General features: G+C 35.8%; 1 protein-coding gene and 1 non-coding gene across 2 annotated transcripts in view; one reads left to right on the top strand and one right to left on the bottom strand.

Moving 5' to 3' along the window:
- Slc9c1 (solute carrier family 9 member C1) overlaps positions 1-25,931 on the top strand; it is a 69,668-nt gene that overhangs the window by 16,234 nt on the left and 27,503 nt on the right. The window contains exons 6-12 of the mRNA XM_077795528.1: positions 6,476-6,637; positions 8,512-8,611; positions 11,426-11,569; positions 12,667-12,841; positions 14,813-14,894; positions 16,153-16,319; positions 17,468-17,593. Coding sequence (XP_077651654.1) covers positions 6,476-6,637; positions 8,512-8,611; positions 11,426-11,569; positions 12,667-12,841; positions 14,813-14,894; positions 16,153-16,319; positions 17,468-17,593 — 956 coding nt within the window. The remainder of the gene's footprint in view (positions 1-6,475; positions 6,638-8,511; positions 8,612-11,425; positions 11,570-12,666; positions 12,842-14,812; positions 14,895-16,152; positions 16,320-17,467; positions 17,594-25,931) is intronic.
- Positions 1,746-1,822, bottom strand: LOC113188284 (small nucleolar RNA R38). Its single transcript, XR_003301524.1, has one exon. It is a non-coding gene; the product is annotated as a small nucleolar RNA R38 (small nucleolar RNA).

Genomic DNA, 25,931 nt, shown 5'->3' with positions numbered 1-25,931 from the left:
AGTGGTGGTTGAGAGAGAAGAGGGGAGGGGAGGGGATGGGAGGGGGGATAGTAGAGGATAGGATAGAGAGCAGAATTCATCAGACACTAGAATGGCAATGTGTAAATCAATGGAAATGTAACTGACGTAACCGATGTGATTCAGCAATCTGTATACGGGGTAAAAATGGAAGTTCATAACCCTTCTGAATCAAATTGTGAAACATGATATATCAAGAAAGATGTAATGTTTTGAACGACCAACAATAAAAATAAATAAATAAATAAATAGAAATTAAACAGATGTTTTCTGAGTAAATTTGCTTCTAAACTTCTAAAGTTACTTAAATAGTGTTACTCTTTGAAGTAATGACATATTTTATAACAGAGAAAAATGAACAAGACTATTGTTCTTACCTTATCCAACTTGTATGTTAGCATTTTAAGAAAAGTGTTATGTAGTAACAATTTCATTTGCTTTGAGACTTTTCCTTGCTAACAAATCTAGGCAGCAAACATGTTATTTATTAAATATTATTTTCCTTTCTTTTTTTTTTTCTTTTTTTAAACATTTTTAATTTGTTTTAATTATTTATACATGACAGTAGAATGCATTTATGCACTTTGGTACATCATACATAGATGGAATATAATTTTTCTTTTTTTTCTGAGTGTACATGTTGTAGAATCACATTGGTCATGAAGTCATATATACACATAAAGTCATAATGTCTGTTCTGTTCTACTATCCTTCCTATCCCCACATCCTCTCCTCTTCCTTCCCTTCACTTCCCTCTACCTAATCTAATGTAACTCTATTCATCTCTAATGCTCCCCTATACTTAGTGTGAATTAGCATCTGCATATTATAGAACACATTCAGCCTTTAGTTTTTTGGGATTGGCTTACTTCACTTAGCATGATAGTCTCCAACTCCATCCATTTACCTGCAAATGCCATAATTTCATTCTTCTTTAATGCTGAGTAATATTCCATTGAATATATATACCACATTTTCCTTATCCAGTTATCTACTGAAGGACACTTAGGTTGGTTTCATGTTTAGCTATTGTGACTTGAACTGCTATTAACAATGATGTGGCTGCATCCCTGTAGTATGCTTATTTTAAGTCCTTTGGGTATAAACTGAGAAGTAGGATAGCTGGGTCAAATGGTGGATCTACTCCAAGTTTTCTGAGGAATCTTCATACCACTTTTCATAGATGTTGCACCAATTTGCAGTCCCACCAGAAATGTGTGAGTGTACCTTTTCCCCCACATCCTCACCAACATTTATTATTGCCTGTATTCTTGATGATTGCCATTCTGACTGGAGTGATTTTCCTTTCTTAAGGAGAAAATAACTTTCCAACAGAAGTCTTCTAACTCCAGAGGCCTGTGTGTTTCTGAAACCAGAGTCAGCCTCCATCTCATGTTTCAGTGCCAAGAAATGGCAGCTCCATGGCGGGAACTCTTCTGGCCTGGAGAGCCATGCATGGAATTCCCCTCTCACATTCAGACTATTCCAAGAGATATTATTCTTTTTAGCTGGTAAATCTAGAAACTATGGCTCTCTTTCTGACAGGGGAATGAGTTTACTTGGGAAGGACTCTCAGTCACCTCAGCCATCCTGATGGTGGCCTCCCCACCAATGGAGGTTATGGACAAAAACTTTTAAATTTTATATTTTTTTAAGAAATAAGAATAATACACTTTATCTTAACAGAAACTACTTTAATATGTATTTTCAAAATATGTGTTACAAAGCTGAACCTCAGAAGATCAGAAGTCTTCACAAAAAATGCCATTTCAGACAGGGATAACTTTAATCAACCTCAGTTTATGGACAAATACTCTTAAATGTACTTTTCCCCCCTTCATCTGCCACCTCAGAGCACCATTTTAGGATTTACTTGTTTTTGTTGAGGCAGTTGTTCCTACTCAGTGGGGCCAGCCTTTGCTTTGGTTGATTTCTCTCTTTCCACCTATTCCACTGGATTGTTCCTCTGTTGTAGGGGACAGATGAGGCAAGGCACTGAAGATAGCAGGAAACAGTTTTATTTGGCTGCAGCCAGGTTCAGAGGGCACAGCTTGTGCTGTAATCAATCAATCCCCTGAACCCCGAGTTCAGAGTGTTAGGTACAGGACAGGCTGAGTAAGCTGTCTGCAGGGCATGCCAAACAAAGTTAGCTGCAGGATGACCTGGTCACTCAAACCCTCTGTCTGGTTCTTTATCACCTGTTTGCTTCAAGCCCAAATGCCCAAGCCCCCGCTCAAAGCTGAACACTCAGCCCCCTGCTCAAGGCCAAGCACTTAACCCCCTTGTGTGCCAACAGGCAGCTTGTAGACCCAGAGACCCCATTAGATTTGGACTATAAAAACTCCCTCCTGCCAGGCCCCTCTTTCTCTTGCTAGTTCTCTTGCTTTCTCTGTCTCTCTCTTGTGTTCTCTCTCTCTCTCTCTCTCTCTCTCTCTCTCTCTCTCTCTCTCTCTCTCTCTTTCTCTCTCTCTCCTTTCTCTCTTTTCTCCTCTGTTGCACTGCTGCAATAAAGATCTCTTGGTTGCTCTGAGTGTTGTGGTCACTTTCCTTTCACAGGGAGTTTCAGAACTTTATACCCAGCATTTAAGCAGAGGGGCTCACAAGTTCACAGTCTACAGAAGTTCACATAAAAGCAGCTTTTTCTTTCACTGTTCTGGGCAAGTTAACCCTTCAAAGACAACACCTGAGGAGGGGAGAGCTTCTCCTCCCCTTTTTTTCCTCCCCTGCCAGCTGTTACTGATACTACCAGTTATTTGTGAGTCCTGCTTCGCCACGTGTTGAAGTTTGAACATTAGAGAAGCACGCTGAGGCAAGCACATAAAGCAGGGTTTATTTAAAGAGGGGTAGCGTAGACTTCTCCTGGGGGCGTTGTTGGGTGTGTGGAAGACTCTGCCTTTTGGTTTTATTTCCCCTCCCATTCCTCTCCAAAGGGCACCAAAGCCAAAAGTTTTCTCGACCAATTCCCGTGGGACACAGTGTCTGCTCATTCCTGAGTCACCCTGCCAATCAGCACCCACCAAGTCACCAAGCAACCCTTCTTAAACTGAAGCTTGCAAGCTTAGGCTCTCTGCCCTCTTCCTCTGCTCTCTTCCTCTTCTCTTTTCCTCTCCTTTCTTCCCCTTCGGGCAGCCCCCCCACCCATTACAATCTCTTGGGTGAGTCACTCTCCTTTCAGCCATAGCTGGTATCCGGGTATCCCAAGAAGTGAGGTGTTCTGCCCTTTTTATATCTCCTAGGCTTTCTTTGATCTCCTGTCTTTTCCCCCAGATCTTTCTCCTTCCTGTATGGGACTAGGCCCAGGAATGCTGGGTGGGACAGCCAAAAGGTGGGAAACAGGTGGGCTGAAGGGGGAAGGGCAGGGTGGAGAAGCCAAGGACACATTAACAACTTTATAGCTCTCTGTAGGGAGGGGCAATCCTGGGACAGGTTATCTTGGCAACAGGTTGAAGCAGGGGCAGGTTCTTGATAAGGGTAGAGGAAGGGCTCTGAAGGAATTAACATTTCAATCCCTCCATGGACAGTCTCCAACTTCTCAGACTCACTCATAATTGGCCACTTTGATCTGACCTGACTCAATTTTCCTATCTATACTGACTTCCTGTCTAATTCTGGCGTCCTTAACAGTGGAGCCCAATTGGTAACTTCTCTTATCTTCAAAATGTATTCATCTCTGTGAAGCTCCAGCTCAAGGCCAGAGGCCTTGTTAAAGGATCTGCGCTTTTTTTTTTTAATCACATTTTGCATTTGCAAACATACTTCTACAAACTACTACACTGGATAAATGTTTGTGGAAAAACTAGCAAGGGGGCGTTCAGCACCTGGAGTGCTGATCTCTTTCAGGCCAGTGGCCAAGTAAAATAGAGTAACAGGAAAATAGGAAGCTTACCTACACTGAACTCTTTTGTAGAGACTCTTTTGCTGATAATCCTAAAATCAACTATGGTGAAGATTTCTGGAGAAGCTTAATTAAGATTTTCTGTGGAGGAGGGGGTGCCACCACACCTCAGGCTTCTGACTCCAAGACCTACTCTCAGCTGGGATTTGAATTTTGCTCCCTTGTTCTCCCCACCCCAGTCCCCACTGCCCCAGTAAAGGTGAGAGGGCTTCCTTGCCCCAGGCTGTGCCTGGTGCTGTGGCTCAGGCTGTTTTCCTTGGCAAGGCATGGGTCTTCTTGTTGCCTTGTGGAAAGCAATTTAGCAAAACCTAAAACTGTGAAGAATAACAAAGAAGTGACCATCTTTCAGTGCAGTGATTTCACTTTTAGTAACTAAGGAAATAAGCAAAGAAGCCTAAAAAATTGACGCATGGAAATACACACTGAAGCATTGTTTCTCAGGGGTAACTTTAAAGCAAATGAAATGCCCAACAATAAAGAAGCAGTCAGTTCCACAGGCCACCACAATGCAGGAGATTCACCCAGCGACCACCCAAATGCATTTCTTTTTCTGTTCCCTATACATCTTACATTAGATCTAGAATATGAATTTCATGAGTTTAGGATTTCCTAGTTCTTGCTCATTTCTGTACCTCCAAGATTTATGACACCTTTTGACTCTTTGTAGGCACTGGATGCAAATGTACTTACTCCTTAGTGCTGCTTGAACAAAAGAAGCTCCTAAACTCCTAAAACCAAATTTTACAAACTGAAGTGTGGCTTTTAGCAAATAAAAAGAAATTATTTCCTCCAGTGTGTTTGCTGGTACTTGTAATCCCAGTGACTCAATCTGCTGAGACAGGAGGATCACAAGTTCAAGGCAGGCCTCAGTAGCTTGGTGAGACCCTGTTTCAAAATAAGAAGAAGAAGAAGAAAATAAAAAGGGCTGGGATGTTAGCTTAATGATAGAGAAACTCTGGGTTCATGCACCAGTGCCACACCAAAAAAAGAAAACACCGTGTATGTGTTCCACAGGAAATGAGCTATTTTTAAATCAATATTACTTTAAATGTTTAATAGGCCATTCTTTTATGTACTTGTGGGGTACAATGTGATATTTTTGATACCGGTTTTGGAAATCAGGATTGCTTCCTCATTCCCTTGGTGTTGAAGATTAAAGCAAGTTTTATTTAAGAGAGAGAGAAAGTTAGAGATAGAGAGAGGGGGACCCAGAGCTGGGTATCCTCAGGGGTGGGTGTGTCTTGCCTTTTTATAGATCCCAGATTGCCTTTCCCGCCTGCCTACCTTGCCTAAGGGCAGGAAAAGAGAGCTCAAGGGGTTAGGGAAGAGTGATTCCTAGGTGGAGTTAACAACTCATTTCCTTGATAATTAGCCAGTTAACCCCCCTCTTTCCAAACAGATCATTTGCTACCTAAGATGACTTTCTGTCCTTTTTCCCATCTCATTTTCATATTAGTACACAAAGTGGAATGAAATTAAATTAATGAACATATCCACCGTTTTGCTACCTATAATTTTTTTTATGTTGAGGCATGTTAAAATTAATTATTTTGAAACATGAATCATTATTTACTATAGTCTCTGCCATGCAATAGATCTCAAAATTGATTGTTTCTGTCCATGTAAAACTTTGTACCCTTTGATCAATAATTTCCTCCTCCGTATCCCTCCTCCCCTCCAGTCTCTAGTAATCATCATTCTCCTTTCTACGTTTTTTAAAAATGCTTTTTTAGTTGTTAATAGGCCTTTATTTATTTATATGTGGTGCTGAGAATCGAACTTAGTGTCTCACACAGGCAAGTGCACTACCACTGAGCCACAGCCACAGCCCTTCTTTCTACTTTTATGAGCTCAAATTTTGTTAAATCCCACATATAAGTGAGATTGTGTGGTATTATCTTTCTGTGCCTGCCTTACTTTAATGTCCTATAGTCCATCTCTGTTGTTGCAAGTGACACAATTTCCTTCTTCTTTCTCTTAACAGCTGTGTGTGTATGTGTGTGTGTGTGTGTGTGTGTGCGCGCCATATTTCTTTATCCATTTGTATGTTGATAGACACTTGATTGATTCCGTATCTTGGAAACAAATACCTCAATTAAAAAATGGGCAAAGGATCTGAACAGACATTTCTCAAAAGATGTTCAATAACACTTATCATCATTAATCACTAGGGGAATGTAAACTAAAGTCACAAATGAGCTCTATCTATTATAATAATTTGTGTCAAAAACATAAAATAAGTGTTGATGAATATGTGAAGAAGAGGGAATTCTTGTGCGTTGTTGGTGGGAATGTGAATCAACATAGTCATTAGGTAAATCAGTGTAGATGTTCCTCAAAAAGCTAGATAGAATCCCATATAAACCAATAATCTCACTTCAGGAGAGATATCTAAAGGAATTAAAATCAGTGTGTTGAAGGGATATCCACACTCTGATGTTCATCACAACAACGAGCTAATTTTAAAGATATGCCAAAAAGAAGAGTTGACCCAGGGTATCATTTAAAATTAAGGACAAGTAAGTTCTATTAATAGTTTCTATTTTCTCCCTTTTCTTTTAGGCTTTTATGTCATGCATGGAATTTGGTCATATTTTCTGGAAAGTTTCTTGTTTGGAATTCTAAATTCAAAACTGATTCAATTGTGTATGTCAACAGTTTTTGGTGATGATGTCCATCATATAAGTCTCATTCTTGCAGTTCTGTACCTCATCTTTTATGTTTGTAAGTGAAGTGTCAATGCCTAATATTAAATGATATAGAAGGAGTCAAAATAAGAATACTAGGAAAACAACTACCAGGCCAAAAAAGTTTATATTATTATCTATACAAGGAATATTTTTGGTTAAAATAATCTATCAAAAGAGATAATATGTGAATATTTAGACACAGAAAACAAGCTACCAAGAATGTAAAACAAATACTGTTATAAAAGAAAGATAAATGTGACAAAAATCACAGGTGCAGTAAGTACTTAATTGAATGCCTTTCCTAGAGAAAGAATTGTGTGATCAGCTGGACAAATAGTAATTTTGGTTATACAAAGATTTGTATAATAACTTATATGCTTGGTTTTTAAGATATACAAAGAATTTTACTTCCAAAGACACAATGCATATCCTTTACATATAAAGTAGGCTCTCAATATCTCCAGATTCTACATCAACCAACCATTGATTGAATGTGTCTCTGTATATATTTGTATATTCTTGTGTGCAGGCACAGACCTGTAATCCCAGTGACTTGGGAGGCTGAGGCAAGAGCATCACAAATTCAATATCAGCCTCAGCAATTCAGTGAGGCTCAAAGCAACTTATTAAGTCCCTGTCTCAAAATAAAAAATAAAAAGGGCTGGAGATGTGGCTCTGGAGATGTGGCTCAGCAGTTTAGTACCCCTGGGTTCAATCCCTGGTACAAAAAAAAAAAAAAAAAGTAGCCAAATAAAGTATTTGCTTCCGCCTTTAACTGTGTTACTAGCCAGGACAAAAATTAAAATTATAAAGTTTATAATTTTACATCTCTAGAAGGAAAGACTATTAAATTAAAATCTATCACAATCCAAATCAAACAATAACAAAATTTCTTGACTTTCAAATTTTATAAAAACAAGTCCAAAGTTCATTTAGGAAAATTATTGTGTGTGAATACACAACACAATTTATTTTTGAAGTGGACAATCTGCCCTACCAGGTAGCTATCCAAATATTTAATATGCCTATTAAAATGAAATACAGCTGTAGCAAATGAAATACAGCTGTAGTAACACATATACAAAGTTAGTCAAAGAAACAGAAAAGGACCCAGGCAGATGCAAAGATGCGTCAGAATGGTAATTTAACATATGATAAAAATAACACATCCACAATACTCCTTAGGATTAACAACAAATTTTGTTAATTGGAACAATGTCTGTTAAACATTCAGTGGAAATAAGAGCTTTAACAAATTTTACTGTATAATCCCCTCTGTTTTTTGAATGTGTGACTTTGTGTACATATACATTTGGGTGCATGCCAAGGGAACTCACTGAGTACTCCACTCCTCTTAAAGATTTTGATCCAATTATCTTAAAGTTTCAATTCTATAAAAATTCTATGGAAATCCAATGGTCTCATGATGCCTGATCCTGGGTTTTTCTTCTTCATGATCTCCTCTTCCTCCTTCTGAATATACAGTAGTTTCTGGTTTTAGACAAATTTACTGACGATGGGGAAAAGAGAAGTTCACAGGGGAAGTAATGTCACATAGTTCACAATTCTGTATGCTCTGACAGCTACCTCTAGTTCCTCACTTTTTCATCTTTCCTACTTTTCATCTTTTTCACATTTCACTGATCTCCAGCATAGAGATTCAGCAAGCAGCCAGGCCTGGTGGCACACACCTGAATTTCCAGCTACTTGGAAGCCCAAGTTCAAGGCTAACATGGGCAACTTTAATGAAAGCCTGTTTCCAAATAAGATAAAATTAGAAAGGGCTGGGATGTAGCTCAGGGGTAGGGCACTTGCCTACTATATATATATGCTAACATACATATTTTTTCACCTCTGGCAAAAATTTGTGCTACTGTTAATACTATTTTTTCCCCTTTTTAACAAAAGGTGAGTTGGTTGAAATGTCTGGAATATTCACTCTGGCCATTATGGGACTTTTTTTAAATTCTACGAGTTTTAAACCAGGAGTCGAAGCGCTTCTTCTCGAGTGAGTGTCTAGCATATTTTCATTTTGTTTCATTAGAAGCTATTAGATTAAAATAGTAATTACATTTACATAGTCTAAGTAAGACATTGACATGGAAACTATTCCACTGAAAACCTGTGTCTTCAAATGTTTTAATTTTAGGCAAAAGTTGTAACCCCACTTTTGAGTTTTTGTTGGTTCTATTTCCCTATTAAGTCCTGAAATCTCTGACCATCTACTCAATACTTTCCAATCTAAATCCTGAACCCACTTAGACCAGGCCAGGATTAAACAAGTTGAGAGACTCATCTCAGGCATGAAATTTCAAAGGGAAAAATATAATAATGAGATAAATATTTCAATGCAGTATTTTTTAAAGAAATGAAATTTATGTAAAAACATTTGAAGACTATTGTTTTAGAAACAATGAAGAGATGCCATATAAGGTAAATTAAAAGATTAAGGCAGGTGATTTAAAGAGGAATGATAGTCTCAGGAAAGAAGGTGTGGACACACTAAATGTGAGCCAGATTATGGGTGAAAAAGTTCATGTCTTGCTCCAATGCACCCAGCCATGGGATAAGTGGGATCTGTTGTCTGAGATGCTTTAATACACAGGTTTGGTAATCCAACCTAAATACACAATGGATACGTATGTGTAAACAGAGGCCCTGAAAGTAAACGATGATTTTTTGAGTTTGAGAAATATTACAGATGATATAATAAATTCAGAAGCCAGAAGCTCAAGGAATAAGCTCTTCATCAAGGAGAACGGCAATAAAATCATGTCAACTGCAATAAAAGTCAGTTGTACCTGTAGTGAGGGAGAATTAACTAGACCATGGTTGTGAGAGGAATTTAAAAATATATGAAAGTATTTATATCTATAGGAAGTGATTCAGAAAGCTCCCTTCACCTTCTTGCTATAACTGAAGGCTGAATCCCCCCTGAATCATCATCATCATCATCATCATCATCATCATCTTTCCCTTATAAGTTGTTGTGTGTTTCTCACCTGCACACTGGTATTATTGAGTCTGCAGTTGAGGTAGGTAATCTCTCTGCACCTAAAAGTCATTTCTAGATCATTCTTTCTCTTACTCCAGAAGAGCCCAGTTTTAAAATTCATGCTTTCAGGTTATACCATCTGCTACAATCTAGACTGTGGTTATCTCTAGAATCCTAAATTACACTCTCCATTTTGCAGCAATTTTGGCTCCTGTCTCTCTTGAACTGTCTCCAACATTTCCCCATCATTACTCTTAGTGATGTCAATATCCATTCAGTTGATACTTACACTCTGGCTTTTAGTTCCTGAACCTTCTCTCCTTTAATGAGTATGTCTCCCACTCTACTTCAGTCACCTACTTCTGTGGATATATAAATAAACACTATACAATCCCAATTTTGAGACCCTTGCTATTCCTCAAACATGCCTAGTGTGCTCCCCTGTTTAGACTCAGTTCTATCACTATACATCAGACTGGTGTTTTAGTATTCTATTTAAATGTTTCCACTCTTCCCAGATTATACAATCTTTTATTCCTGTTAAATTGATTTCCCCAGAATGCCCAGTCCATTATCATCCCTCCAGACTATTGGCTATTCAACACTGGACAATTAAAAAATAATACATGTTTAGATGTACCAGAATTAAAATCCATGAGAGTACAATCATAGGACTCATAATTTTTACACTCTCCCCATAAGCCAGGCACAGTGGTGTAGGCTTGTAATTCTAGTGACTCAGAAGGCTGAGGCAGCAGGATTGCAAGTTCAAAGCCAGCATCAGCAACTTTGCAAGTGTAATGAGACCCTGCCTTAAAAATTAAAAAAATAATAATAATAATAGTTATTGATGTGGCTCAGTGGTTAAGCATCTCTGGGTTCACTCGTGGTAAAAAAAAAAAAAAAAAGGAAAGAAAGAAAAAGAAAAGAAAAAGCATATGTTCAACTTGTTTCTAGGACCCAGGCTAAGGAGGGCTTCCTTCTTGAACTTCCCAGGTTGCCCAGCTCCACTGGTGTGACCGCTCTGCTTATTACATGATCACTAAGTACTATATCATATTATCATGACGTCTTATCAGGGTTTATTTATTTATTTTTTCTTGTAAATTTGTATTCTTCACGTGCCCTACAGTTTACTTCATTATATATTTGGAATTTGCTGAGAGGACTGATAGTGTTTTTATGTCAGGCACACACAGTGTTTGAGGTGATGGATATGTTAACTAGCTTGTCTGTGGTGATGATTTCTTTGATGTTTTGAGGTTTGTATTCATGTAAATATCAAATAATAGACCTTAAAAATACACAACTTGTATTTTTCGATTATCTCCCATAAGATTAGCAGGAAAAAAAAGATTCACATCTCTGAACACCAGCTAGATTTTACAGGATGACTCAGTTCTATCACTATATACATCAGACTCTGGTGTTTTAGTATTCTATTTAAATGTAAATGAGTTTAGCTTTCCTAAAAGAAATGAAAGATTTTCCAATCAGTATTTTCAAGTTGCATCAGTGATGATGTCTCCATGTTTGAGTTTCATCACACAGCATGACTACAATCTGAATATTTCTTTCAGATACAATGAAATAAGAAATACACTAATTTACACACACACATTGGTTAGAATTGCTTCAGAATCTTTTGTTTACTTACCTTAGTGCCCTTTCTTTGTAGTTCAACTTTAAGCCTTATTGTGTGTTGACACGTGTCATATTCATCTTTATTTGATAATGAATGGCATAATAACTCATATTGGTAAACTTTGTAAAAAATTTGTTAGCTTAATTATAATTAACTATATCAATTTTTTTCTGAAAATGCAGATTCTGGAATTGTATATCGTTTGTTGCTTTTCTTATGGTGTTTACTTTTCTTGGAGTTTTAATTCCTGCACATACATATTTATATATATCATTTTCTGATATATATTATTCATTAAATATCTACTTCACACTGATTGTTCTAAGGTAAGAATGCTTTTTGAATTTTTCCATTTATAGGAAACAGAATAAGTCTTAAGAGTATTTTAAAAATATTAATAATTTTCATACCTTATATTGAACAACTGACTCAAAATTTTCAGAGTTATCAAAAATTAATGCTCAGTAGTTTTCTCAGTTCAATACTTCATAAAATTTCTGAAAATTAGAAGAAAAAAAATTTTCATAATCTGTTAAGATTATTGAGACAACCACTATTAATATTTGGCGTCCATTGTTATTTTTCCTATGAAGTTTCAAGAAGTTAAGCATCTATCATAAATAGAAATCTGTGTTTTTGCTTAAAAGATAAAGCAATTTCTATGAGTTAGATTTGAAAATACCTTTTTAAAAATTGTAAGGAAATACTCTTGTAAATGACTTTTCTCCTCAAATAATTTTTGTAGCCCCCTTTTTTTTGCAATTTTAAAGGGCAGACCAGACTGCCCATGCAGTTGATGCAGAGTAGCAAAACCTACTGTAATTGGAATCTCAGCTCCTCACTCAAATTGCTAACATTCCACTTTCATTTAGCAATGTTAGTTGGGTTGTTGACATCAACTCAGCTAGAGCTAAGTAAGTGGAAATTGGCCCCCAATTTTTTTATCAAAATTAGTGTCAAAGGTAGGAATGCTATGAAACTGAAAGAAGAAATAGAAAATTATTAACTAATCTTGGACAAATTTAGCAATGCTCAAATCTAGGAATAAAAAGAAAGGAAGGACATTCTCTTCTCATTGCTTATTTATTGAATTTGTTTTATTTCTTATTGGGATATAGAATATAGCTAAAAAAAATCTCCAATTTTTATTTCCACCTGAGAAAACACCACTCAAGAGTGATGTGAAATGACCCTACCACTTGTTCAGTAGAATGAAACAAAGAGAATAATGTCATTCTCTGGGCATGTCTCTCTATGGGATACTTTTGCCCTCCTTGGATTGTATGCCAACCGTGTGTAAAAGATGGCTCAGTTGTTTCAGAGTTAGCCTCTCCGTGGGGAATAGAATGGAATAAAATAGAGTGAAATGGTAAGAAATTTCTATGACAAGAATAAATTTTTTAAAAACTGTTTTATCTTTCAGACTTCTGGTTTTTATAATGATGAGTCCCATTTTGTCTCGACTTGGTCATGGGTTCAGCTGGCGCTGGGCATTCATAATGGTCTGGAGTGAAATGAAAGGGACACCAAACATAAGCATGGCCCTTTTGGTTGCCTACTCAAACTTTTCTGTTGGAACAGAAAGGGAAAAATCTCAAGTAAAGAAAGTTTCAGTTTCTTATTTGAATATTTTATAAAAAAAAAAAAAAAGTGTTGCCGTGTTTTTAAACTATGGTTTTGGAGTAAAATAGCTCAACCCTACTTGGGCTGTAGCTATCATGGCAAGATTGGAGAGAAACTGGCAGGCTTCCTGTACTCTTCTCCACACCAGTTTATGTATTCCTCAGTTCCTTTAGAAGCCTTAAAAATGGGTGCATTATGAAGATTCAAGGAATTAAAACTTATAAATCATTTAAAATAGTGCTTGGTATAAAATATCCAATGTTTTAAATTTTCTTTACTCCTTAATATTCACTCAGAAGAGGCAGAAATTTACTTAAAGTTACTTAAAGCCTGAGCTTACTTAAAATTAATTACTTAAAGCTCTATTGCTTTATATAACTTTATAAGGTCACTTGTAGTAATGCCGGGGGGGGGGGCGGGAAGCATTTTAATTATTAGGCATAGTATATCTCTAAGGTAGTATCCACCGATTGTTCAACAGCTCTTCCTCCACAGCATTTCAAGGCAAGATAATTGCAAAGAGTTCTGTGGGAAATTTTAATATATCTGCCATTGTCATTGTGTATGCATAAGTTTTATATAAATCCCAAGTGTAAAGGGAAGCATGCAAATGTAATCTTTACACGGCTAATTAAATAATAGCTCAAATATTTAAAAATACTAACTCTTTTAACTGTTTTTGAAACCAAATGATCTAATTTTAGATGATCTCCCTCCTCTTTTCAATCTATTTTCACCTGCCTGAATAATCAAAATCAACTTGACCAGTGTAATGGTGAACACTGCATATGCATCTGGGTTCTAAAATTTTTAGTTTGGTTGGGATTTTCTGTGTGGCTATCAAAAAGTTACTTTTTTCTCACCTCAAAGGTCCGTTTCCTCATTCTAAAACAGCTAATAATACCAGTGATTTGCTGGTAAGTGTTTAACAAGTATGTTCGTGTGGGGGCAGAGGTCATAATTTTTAGTATTCACTAAATTTCCGTTTTGTATTCATTCCCATCAACAGAATACAAATCTGCCCATAAGCTTCCTGAATATTCAATGATTAGCTCTCATGAGCTGGTAAGAATAAAATCTAGCACACCATTATCTCAAAGGGTTTCTATGAGAAATAAAAATTATATGTAAAATTCTTAGGACATTATCAGATAATAAACATATATCAAATATGAGCAATGATGATTATAGTAGTTTTATTTATGATAATAAAAAAACTGAAAACAATTCAGAGATCCTTCAGCTGGTAAATGTTCCAATATACTGTTGTGGATCTGTACCATGGAATGCTACTTAGCAATGAAAAAACAAATTATTCATACAAATTATTGATACCTTTTGAATCTCCAGAGAATTATGCTGAGTAAAAAAGCACATCTCAAAAAGGACAATATTAGCTGATTCAAATTATATAATACTCATTAATGTCAAAATTATAGAAGCATGAAATAGGAATAAAAATAATGAACATTTGTATTAATTATCCATGGATACATGACAAATGATCCCCATGTTTAGCTGCTTCAAAGAAGAAACATGTATTATTTTGATTTTTGTGAGTCAAAAGATTGGTAAGATTCAATCCTTGCAGGCAGCTGGACTATAAAGAGCCTTGAAGCTGGCCATAGTTCCTGTCACTGGGATCTCTCCATAGCTCAGTTCACAGTTAAGTAGCTGACTTCCCTCAGAATGAACAAACAAGAAAGCTAGAAAGAACACTTACTCACAGTTCTGATTTGGATTTCATTCTCAAACATGAATGAAGTATGCTCAGGAAGACAGAGAATCTCCAGAGTGGTTTCATCATGCTTGACATACAAATTTCTTACCTGCCATGAGCATCTATTAGCATCATACAACCTAGCTTAATTTACAATGGAAAATGCAGAATATATTATAGTAAACTATCCTGAATACTCATTTTGTGTATTTCTTTTGAATTCTAGGTACTATTTCATGGAGTGTTGGTATGCTTAATTAATCTGATTATCAATAGATTTATTTTGCCGATGGCAGTCACTAAACTAGGTAAGCACTCCTATTTACTATTCTTAGTGAAAAGAAAAATATTCTAAATATGCTAATGAAATATGCTAACAATAAAAAGTCCATGTAAAGATTAATCAAAGATTTCTAGCTGAAGATAAAATTAAATTTCTGTGTAAAGTTATATTGATGGTTCAGGCCAATAAGATTGTTTATTTAAAAGGATTAGTGATTTCCATTAGTCTAGTGTATCTAAATCAATAGTATAATTCTAATTATTCAATAACTTTACAAGCCTCCTAGATGATTGGTACTCCTCTGACTGGTAGTATTACAATCTGAAGTCAGAAAAGATTTCTGAACCGAAAGATCCTATGTTAAAGTAAAGAGAAACGGTAAATAAGTCAGAAAATATCAGAGTCATCTGTGCATCAAAAAAAAAGTATTAAATAAAATAGAGAACATAGCAGATGCTAAATTCCTGAGGAAGCTAGAAACTGGGTGTGTTTAAGAACAGAAAAACGTTTGAGGTATTGGATCTTAGAGAATAATGCAGATAATTCCTCACATATGTTTAACTGGCTTATGTGATTATGGAAGCTAAGTGCCGTATCTGCAGCCTGAATGCCTGGGAACCAAAAGAGTGAATGGGGTAAGTTTCAGCCTGAGTTCAAAGGCAGGAGGACACCAATGTCCCAGCTCCAAGGCAGATAGAGAAAGTATAATTCTCCTTTGTTCTGTCTTTATTTCATTCAAGCCTCCAACATATTGAATGAGTCTCAGTCACATTGGAGAGTCTACCATTTTAAATGTTATTCTCATCCACAAGCATCCTTACAGACATACCTAGAACATTGTTTAACCAAATATGTAGGCACCCTGTGATCCAAAACCAAATATGTAGGCACCCTGTGGTCCAAGCAAGTTAACCCAAAAATTGAATCATCTGTTCTTCTGTTTCCTCATCAAACGGGAAAAAAAAGGACTCACCTGAAAAGATGGTCAAGATAACAAAACAAACAAAAAAAAAATTTAATACATGCAAAGAGCTGAGGCATATTTTCCAGCATAAAGTAAGCACCCAATAAGCATTAGCTCTTATTGTTGTTATTGTATCTTCACTTTTTGTAAGGAGTGTGAATGTTAAAAAAAATTGTTAGCATTCCTATTATTAAACAATTTATAATGAATCTTTATTTAATGTCTAAAAACCTTTATTGATAATAAGAACAAAAGTAAGCTCTATAATCTATCAAAATGATGGTGTTCTTATTTATGAAATGTGCTCTTTTCATTGAAGGTCTTCGAGATGTCACATCAACAAAATATAAATCAGTTTATTATACATTTCAACATTTTCAAGAGCTAACCAAATCTACAGCATCTGCACTCAAATTTGACAAAGATCTTGCTAATGCTGATTGGAACATGGTTGAGAAGGCAATTGTACTTCAAAATCCATATGCAGTAAGCATGTAATATCTTTCTATTCTCTCAAACTAGATGTGATTGTCGTTTAGTACAAATCATTTCGTAAATACTAATTCATGATTTTGCATATTTGTAATAAACAGAGAAGTTTTATTGGTTATTCCTTGTTTACCATAAGAGAAAGGAGGGAGTCTTGAAAAATTAAGTGATCACTGTGGGACAAATAAGTCAAAACCCCTTTGAATATTCAGAAAATATATATTGTAAGTTCAAAAGAGGGAACAGCATATTGCATTCCTCTGCAGAGAGAGAGGAGGAGGTCCAAGTTGTAAGTTGGTACAAAGTGGGTGTGTCCTGCCTCTTTTATAGATCTTAGATGTCCTTTGTTCTCAAGCCTGCTCTTCCCGCATATCTTGCCTACAAGATCTAAAAGGTGGGCCAAAAGGTATAGTGATCCAAGGGCAGGAAAGAAACTGCCCAGGGGTACTGGCAGGAAGCTAGCAGCCCAGAGAGTATTCATTAACAACTCTTTGTAGTAGGAACAGTTCCTTGGACACAGGTAACCTTGGCAACAGGTGACCAGGAAGGGAAGTGTCCTGAATATATTAGCATTTTATTTCTTTTTATTTACAACCAGCCCCCATCTTCCCAAACCTACCAGATCATTCATTACCTACACTGACTGTCCTTTTGCCCCACCCCAACCCCCCGCCTCATGGTTATCAAACTATAACTGAAGCAGAATCGTTGAATGAGTTTGTAGCAATCGCTGCCTGCCTCTCCCAGTTCTGATTTGCTGAGTCTCAGTGGTTTGAGAAAGTGCATTTCTAACAATTCCCAAGTGCTGCTGTTGTCACAAGGGGACCCCATGGAACTACTGGCTTAAAGTATGATCATTCATGTGATAACTTTTGCAAACTTAATAATGCCATGTAAAAGTAAATATATGATATTACTCCTTCCCCTAAATCTGGCAAATATGTTACCTCCAGCATTATTGAGCAAACGGTGAGGACTTTTGAGCAAATGATGAGCATAATAACATTTTTCTGTATCTTCCAGATTTTCTATCATTTTTTTTTAAACCAAACTAGTGGGAGGATTGTTTGGGGTTTATGCTAAACAATGCATTCCTATTCATGTATTTTTTGTTGCTTTTTAATTTTTTTGTGTGTTTTATTTAGTTAAAACAAGGAGAAACAACAGAACATCAGAAGGTGGTATGTCCAGACTGTAACAAGGAAATAAATGAGACCCTTAACATTGAAGCAGTAAAGCTGGCCAACAGGCGCCTCCTGTCAGCACAAATTGTGAGTACTCTATCATACTCATTTATTGACATTTAGGGGCCTAAAGTTATACTGAAAGCCCTCTCTCTTGCTAAAAAGCAAAGAGAAGTTCAGCATTTTCTTAGAAATTTGCTTGACAAAGAAAAGGAAAAGAGGGAGGGAGGGAGAAACTGGGAAGAAGGAAATCTACTCAAAATTAGTTTAAGTAAAAGGTAATTTATTATGAAGATTTGTAAATTTCACAGATAACAGTGGGCTAACCTTCAGGTGTGTTAGACCATCAGTTCCTTGTCACTGCCTTCTCTAGCTCCAATTCAGTTTTTCTTGGAAGGATGCCACCAAGTCCTCTAAAAAATGCAGGTAGAGGGTATCCTATTTTCATCCAAATCTGGCATAAAAGTTATAGACATTCTGTACTAGTAGAATATAAGACTCAGACGTTGCTATTCAACTACCCATCAGGATCTTGACTATTTGCTGCCACCCATCATCTCAAATATTCATGTTGGGCTTTCCTGTTGTACAAAGAGCTATCAAGCATTTATCAGCTATTCTAGCCACATGGGGATCTAAGAACTGTACTCACTCAGTCTAACCTGGGAAACAGGGGATCTGTTAAGACATGACTGTTCTGTCCTCAGCAATAGTCCTGGTAGAAAACTTGTCTGAAAATCACTTTTAGGGGGGACTTAAATGACTTCATTAAGCATTTGATGCAGTTTCATGAAGAATGAAACTTATGGGTTCGGGTTGGGGCTCAGTGGTAGAGCATTTGCCTAGCACGTGTGAGGCCCTGGGTTCGATCCTCAGCACCACATAAAAATAAATAAAATAAAGGTATTGTGTCCAACTACAACTAAATAATAAATATTAAAAAAAAAAAGACTGAAGCTTATGCCCACATAGTTTTATTCCTCCAACAAGTTTTCCATTTGTACCAAATTAGGTATTGCTGCTGGCTAGGCAATAGTTTCCTACCACACAGCTTCACAAGGGGAAAAGTCACCTTTCTTGTTCTATCCTCTCTTCTAAATCCAATGCTGCAGGGGGCATGAGTCTGTGAGGTGAGTGGACAAAAGGCATTCATTCATCAGGTTTCCCTGGGAAACCACCTCTGAGCAGCTTCTAAAACAAAGACAAAGGGCTGGGCTGTTTGAATACAGTAAGCCAGCAGGAATGAGAGGGAAAAATTGTCAGTGGGAAGGAAACAATGGAACAGGCTAGACAAGCAACCAGACCAGAATTCCAAAATAGAAAAGGATTTAGAAACAAGGGAATAGGGCTAGTTCTGGCATAACACTGGATGAGTTTGACTAACCCTTCATGTGTGGCTTCCCTAATCGAAAATAATTGCTCCCTTTTCTTAGGAAAGCAGAAAGGGAAGTTTGCAAAAACTTCCTCCATAACTGCAAAAAAAAAAAAAAAGTGATAGAATAATGAAAAAGTTCATGAAATCTGCTATATAATTTAGGAAGTAGAAATCACTACTCTGTTTTTTGTTTTGTTTTGTTTTTTACAAGTCAAAACATTTGCAGTGAGATAGAAAAGAAATCCTTAGGAGAATATGAACATCACATCATGAAAAAAAAAATCAATCACTAATTACATAATCTTTACCTGCCCAAATATGCTATTCATACAAATATTACCCTCAAAATCTGTAAAGGTGACTCTTTTCAGACCACTTCTCAAAATGTTCACGGTTGGCCTTTCCCTTTGTGTAAGGAGCCATCACCCATTTCTCACTATCAGATCATCCCTGAAAGCCCACACCTCAGCCTTTATCTCACTTCACCTTGGACTTGAACTGGTTCACTGTGTTCTCCTCTACAAATCTACTACTCAGATTTGTAGAGACATCCATTTTGATCTCTCCCATTTCTCATTTGACTTTTCTCCAAATATTTACCTCTACTTCTCCACATAATATAATTGCTAGCTAATTTTCCTAATAACCCTTCTAGTCAAACTCATGACCAAAGGCTCTGCCACTACTACAATCAATTTCCCACCCCATCTTACTGTCACACATATTTTGTGCATATGTAGCATATGTATACATACACAGAATTTTTCCAATCTTAAAAGTATGTCATTTTGTTTACTGTTATCTTTGCACATGAAGTTATTGAATTTTACCTTTTAGTAGAAGTCATTTACTTCCAAGGTAAATCTGATAGTGAACCAGGGCAGAATCCCAAAGGTATGATCCGTCATTAAACTGTTCACCTTTAATGAATAGCATAATGTGTAGCACAAAATGGGTGTTAAGTTAACGTTTGCTCAATTGATTAGTGGTGATTATGAGAACAAACAGATTGTCTGTTTTGCCATCTCAGTTTTGCTCTGCTTTGCCGTCTCTCTTGACACTTTAATTTTCTCTCCTTGCCTGCTTTCCTTCCTTCCTTTTTTTCTTTTGTATAGAGATGTTTGTTTTATTCTAATTATCATGCTGATTAGTTATACCTTTTGTTTCTTTTGGTAAACCAATTTAAAATATATCTAACTTTATCTTAGAACATGTTATAAACATTAATACTTATGTATCTATACCTTTTAATTAAAATGCCAACTACAGCTCTTCGTATAGATATATTTTCCCATTTCCTTTTTCTCAATATTGCTATGACTTTATTTTTTAAAAGGCAAAAAGAAACAATGTCCTGGGCACTGCACCAGTGGCCAAGAATACAAAGATACATTTCATTCAGTGTTCTAAAACAACTTTGTTACTCCTCTTTTAATTTTAACTTTTATATTTTATAATTTTTATTCTAACAATCATGCTCATTAGTTATTTTATAAACAAGTCTTTAATAGATGTTCTTTCTTAAGCATTATATTCTTCAACATTCAATTTGATATTATTTTATAATTGTACTGATTATTTGTAACAACATTTCCAATTGAGAATATTTAAAAATTTATGTTTTAATGGTTTGGCTCATGCTTTGGCCTAACATTGGAGAAAAAGCAATTTGATTAGTAAGTGTCTAAAGATGATTTAGATCTGAAACTATGAGAGCTGCATCTAACTGATGATATGTTCATATAAAGATAATGCAGTAATAAGTATGAAATCAATAAATTAATAGTTATGAAATTAAATATAGCCTCTTTTCCTGCTTAAATGGTTGTACAAATTTTATCCTTGTCACTTAAAAAATTTATGAGGTCTTTAAATCACTTCCTGATTTCTTTCTTTCTTTTTTTTTTTTGGGGGGGAGTGTGGTGTATCAGGGATTGAACTCAGGGACACTCAACCACTGAGCCACATCCCCAGCCCTATTTTGTATTTTATTAGAGACAGGGTCTCCCAGAGTTGCTCAGTGCCTCGCTAAATTGCTGAGACTGGCTTTGAACTCTTGATCCTCCTGCCTCTGCCTCCTGAGTTGCTGGGATTACAGGTGTGTGCCACCACGCCCGGCTCAGATTTCTTAGTCATTTCCAAAAAATATAATATTCAAGAAGCATCAAAACAAATGCAGAAGGACTTCATTTCAAGTCTTGCTATTGTCATTAGTTCGATGTGTACCTCAGGACTACTCCTTTTAGTCTTTATTCTCACAATTATGGAACAGGAGACTTTGACCAGCCTCTTTGGTTCTTTCCTCTTCTGATAGTCTGCGTTTTCTGCAATAAACACTCCATGTGTCTTTTTGATTCCTTTTCTCAAATGTATTATTTATACTGTTACATCTCTGATTGGTGGCTCTGTACGCTACGTCTTAACCAGGAATCCCTAGTTTTCAAAGCTGAATCTCTCCCTTCTGCCTTTTAAATCCTCAGCTTACTTTGTGAGGTTTTAACTCATCTTCCTTCCAGAGGCATTTTTACATTTATCTTCTTTTGCTGATTTGGTTTCTGCAATCTCAATTGTAATAATAGAAATTCATCTATAACAGTTTTCAGAGCTTTGAATCTCAGCCACTTTTTGTTAACTGGGAGAATATCTTCTCTATTAATATATGTTAGGAAAAAAGCATAGCATGACAGAAAAAAAAAAGTGGTACAGAAGAGGTGGCATACCAACTCTTAGAAGAACATGTAGGGTCAACACTACAACATAAGGCTATAGGCAATGACTATAGGACTCCTAAATTTCATGAAATAATACCAAGAATTCATAAATGGGAAGGCAACAAATTAAAAAGCTTCTGCACAACAAAGGAAACAATTAAGAATGTGAAGAAGGAACCTACAGAACGGGAGAAAAATCTTTTGCTAGCTACTCTTCTAACAGAGGATTAATATGCAGAACATGTAAAAAACTAAAAAAAATTAACATCAAGAAACAAATTACCCAATAAATAAATGGGCAAATAAACTAAACAGACAATTCTCAAAAGAAGAAATACAAATGGCCAACAATACATGTTTCAAAATGTTCAATATCTTTAGCAATTAATGAAATGCAAATCAAAAGTACACTGAGATTTCATCTCATCTCAGTCAGAATGACAGTCTTCAGAATACAAAAAAAAAAATAATAAAAATGAGAGGATATGGAGAAAAAGGAACACTTTTACACTGCTGATGAGATTGTAAATTAGTATAACCACTATCAAATCAGACAATTAGGAATAGAAGCACCATATGACCCAGATATATCACATCTCAGTATTTATCTCATAGAATTAAAGTCATCATACTATAGTGATACATGCATATGGTGTGTTTATGGCAGTTTAATTCACAATAGTCAAACTATGTAACCAGGCTAAGTGTCCATCAATGGATTAATGCAACATATTCACACAATAGAGTTTTATTCAACTATACGAATGGGGTAGTTTTCCTATTTTCTCTTTTAGTGGTTTCATCACTGATGTATAGGAATGCGTTTGAATAATAGGTGTCGATTTTATATCCTGCTACTTCACTGAATTCATTTATTCTAGAAGTTTTCTGGTGAAATTTTTTGGACCTTCTAGATATAGAATTATGTCATCATCAAATAATGGTAGTTTTTCTTTACCTATTTGTATCCCTTTAATTTCTTTCTTCTAAGTGCTCTGGCTAGATTTACAAGGATGATATTAAATAGAATCGGTGAAAGAGGAACTTCTTGTCTTGTTCCAGTTTTTAGAGGGAATGCTTTCAATTTTTCTCCATTTAAAATGATGCTTGTCTTGGGTTTAGCATATATAGCTTTTATGATGCTGAGGAATGTTCTTACTACTATCCCTAGTTTTTTTAGTGTTTTGAACATGAAGGAGTACTGTATTTTGTCGAATGCTTTTTCTGCATTGAGATGATCATTTTTGTATCTGTATTCATCAGGGATATTGGTCTGAAGTTTTCTTTCCTCATTTACAATAGCCTCAAAAAAAAAAAATACCTGGGAATCAATCTAACAAAAGAGGTGAAATGCCGGGGTCCTGCCCTAGTGGGGTCCAGGGAGTCCTGAAGGATGAGTGGCATTGGCAAAAAGATGAGATAGGAGTCATTCTGTTGGAGCAATCTCCAGAGAGAGAGAGCTCTAATGCAGCTTTCTCTGGGTCATCTTTTATTGCAGTTTTTCTCATCATTATAGATTCAGAATACGTCATTGATTATACAATTTAAAACTTTTGCCAAGACAATTTAAAACTTTTCCTTAACCATGATTAGGGGTAAAAAAAATGTAACTTTAATTTACATTTTTACAGGATATGACCTTTAGTTATTTAATTATTAAAAGTACAGAATCATTAATAAAATGCATCACTAATTTACATTTTTCAGATTTTCCCAAGATTTACTATTTTCCCCAAGATATGCTATTTTTTTTAACTAATGCCACACTAAGTAACCAGACTCTAAGTCTCCTAACCTATCATTAACCTTTAAGTTTAAAGTACACCTTTACTTTATTTCTAATCTAAAATTCCCATCTAAAAAAGTCCCCTTAAATCTTATACTTAAAATATCCTAAAGTTTATAAATCATTCTTAAAACATACCAGAAACCCATACAACTAAAAACTTAAAAATTTCTAAACCCAAAAATCTAAATAGGAAAATATTTCTAACATTATTCTAAAAATATATCTTATAAAGCTACTTTAATTAATTCCTAAATTTATTCTCATAAAACTGGTTGAGCTGCTTTCTCAAAGAGTTTCTTTGTTTCTCAGTCAAGGTGCACTAGTTCTCATATCTTTATAATCTTTCTCAATAGAAAGTAAGTTCTAAACATCAGTCCACTTTCCACCAATATTAACTATGCACATCATAAATTCCTATGTAAAGTAAAAAAGGGTTTATAAAAAGAGAAGAATATATCTTTATATGTTTTAACTTTCCTAAGTGTATATAACTTTCCTCAATCAAGAATGAGACTACACATGGTGGGCTTTGTAAAATAAGCATAATGATTAGGTTTTCTAAGAGGCCCGAAATACGGGCTTGGGTTCTAGTTGATATAATCAATGTGGTGCCTAAAATTCTCATGACCTTTCAGAAAATGATTGTTGTCCGTTATCAGGTTTGTCCTCAATGTACTGAGATAGAAGAACAGCCTTCTACTTTGTCCTTGATATGCTGAGGGGTAGTAGAACAGCCTCCAAGGCATGGACTACCTGTTCTAGCCATCTGAAATTTAATTTGTTTGGCATTTAACATACTCATGCCTCCTGTCAGAAACATAAGCATGAAAATGCAAAGTCCCAATTACATAAAAAAGGGTCTCATGGTTTCGGTTTCCCACCAACCAGCGCGGCTTTGCCAGCATTCATCTTCACTGTGACCCTGTCAAGACAGTGAGTGGGGGATCGCCTTCACCAGTGAAAGACCTCTACAATGAAAACTATAGAAGACTAAAGAAAGAAATTGAAGAAAACCTCAGAAGATGGAAAGATCTCCCATGCTCCTGAATAGGCAGAATGTGCAAAAAACATTCACTGAAGAAAAGAGCCTATTCAACAAATGGTGCTGGCAAAACTAGAAATCCATATGTAGTAAAATGAAATTAAACCTCTATCTCTCACCCTTCACAAAAATCAACTCAAAGTGGATCAAAGAATTAGGCACTAGAACAGAGACCCTGTGCCTGATAGAAGAAAAATTAGGACCAAATCTTCACCAAGTCAGCCTAGGATCTAACTTCCTTAACAAGACCCCTAAAGCACAAGAAATAAAATCAAGACTCAATAAATGGGATAGATTCAAATTAAAAAGATTCTTCTCAGCAAAGGAAACAATCAATAATGTGAGGAGAGAGCCTACAGAATTGAAAGAAAATCTTTACCACATGCACCTCTAAAAAAGCATTAATCTCCAGGATATACAAAGAACTCAAAAAACTTAACACTAAAAGCAAATAACCCAATCAATAAATGGGCAAAGGAACAGAACAGACACTTCACAGAAGAAGAAATACAATCAATCAACAAATATATGAAAAAGTATTCCACATCTCTAGAAATTAGAAAAATGCAAATTAAAACTATCCTGAGATTTCATCTCACTCCAGTCAGAATGGCAATCATCAAGAATACAAACAACAATAAGTGTTGGTGAGGATGTGGGGGGAAAGGTACACTCATACATTTCTGGTGGGACTGCAAATTGGTGCAACCACTATGGAAAGCAGTATGAAGATTCCTCAGAAATCTGGATTCGCCATTTGACCCAGCTATCCCACTCCTTGGTTTATACCCAAAGGACTTAAAATCAGCATACTATAGTGATGCAGCCACATTAATATTTATAGCAGCTCAATTCACAATAGCTAAATTATGGAGTCAACCTAGGTGTCCTTCAATAGATGACTGGATAAAGAAAATGTGGTATATATATTCAATGGAATTTTACTCAGAGTTAAAGAAGAATGAAGTCATGGCATTGGCAGGTAAATGGTTGGAGTTGGAGATTATCATTCTAAGTGAAATAAGCCAATTCCAAAAAACCAAAGGCTGAATGTGTTCTCTAATGTGCAAATACTAATTCACAATAGGGTGGGGGGCACTAGAGAAGAATAGAGTTACATTAGATTAGGTAGAGGGAAGTGAAGGGAAGGAAGGGGAGAGGATGTGAGGATAGGAAGGATAGTAGAATTAAACAGAGATTATGACTATGTGTATATATGACTTCATGACCAATGTGATGCTGCAACATGTACACTCAGAAAAAAGAGAAATTATATCCCATCTATGTATGATGAATCAAAGTGAATTAATGCATTCTACTGTCATGTATAACTAATTAAAACAAATTAAAAAATTTTAAAAAGAAGAATGAAATTTGTATGAATTTATTGTTACATTGTGTGCATGTACAAACATGAGACAATGAATCCCACCATTATGTATAATTATAATGAGCAATAAAAAACTATGGGAAAACAAAGAAAAAAGAGGCAGCCAACCATCATGGAG

This window comes from Urocitellus parryii, chromosome 2 (genome assembly GCF_045843805.1).
Source record: "Urocitellus parryii isolate mUroPar1 chromosome 2, mUroPar1.hap1, whole genome shotgun sequence".
Lineage (NCBI taxonomy): Eukaryota > Metazoa > Chordata > Mammalia > Rodentia > Sciuridae > Urocitellus > Urocitellus parryii.
This window is presented reverse-complemented; position numbering and strand designations above follow the sequence as displayed.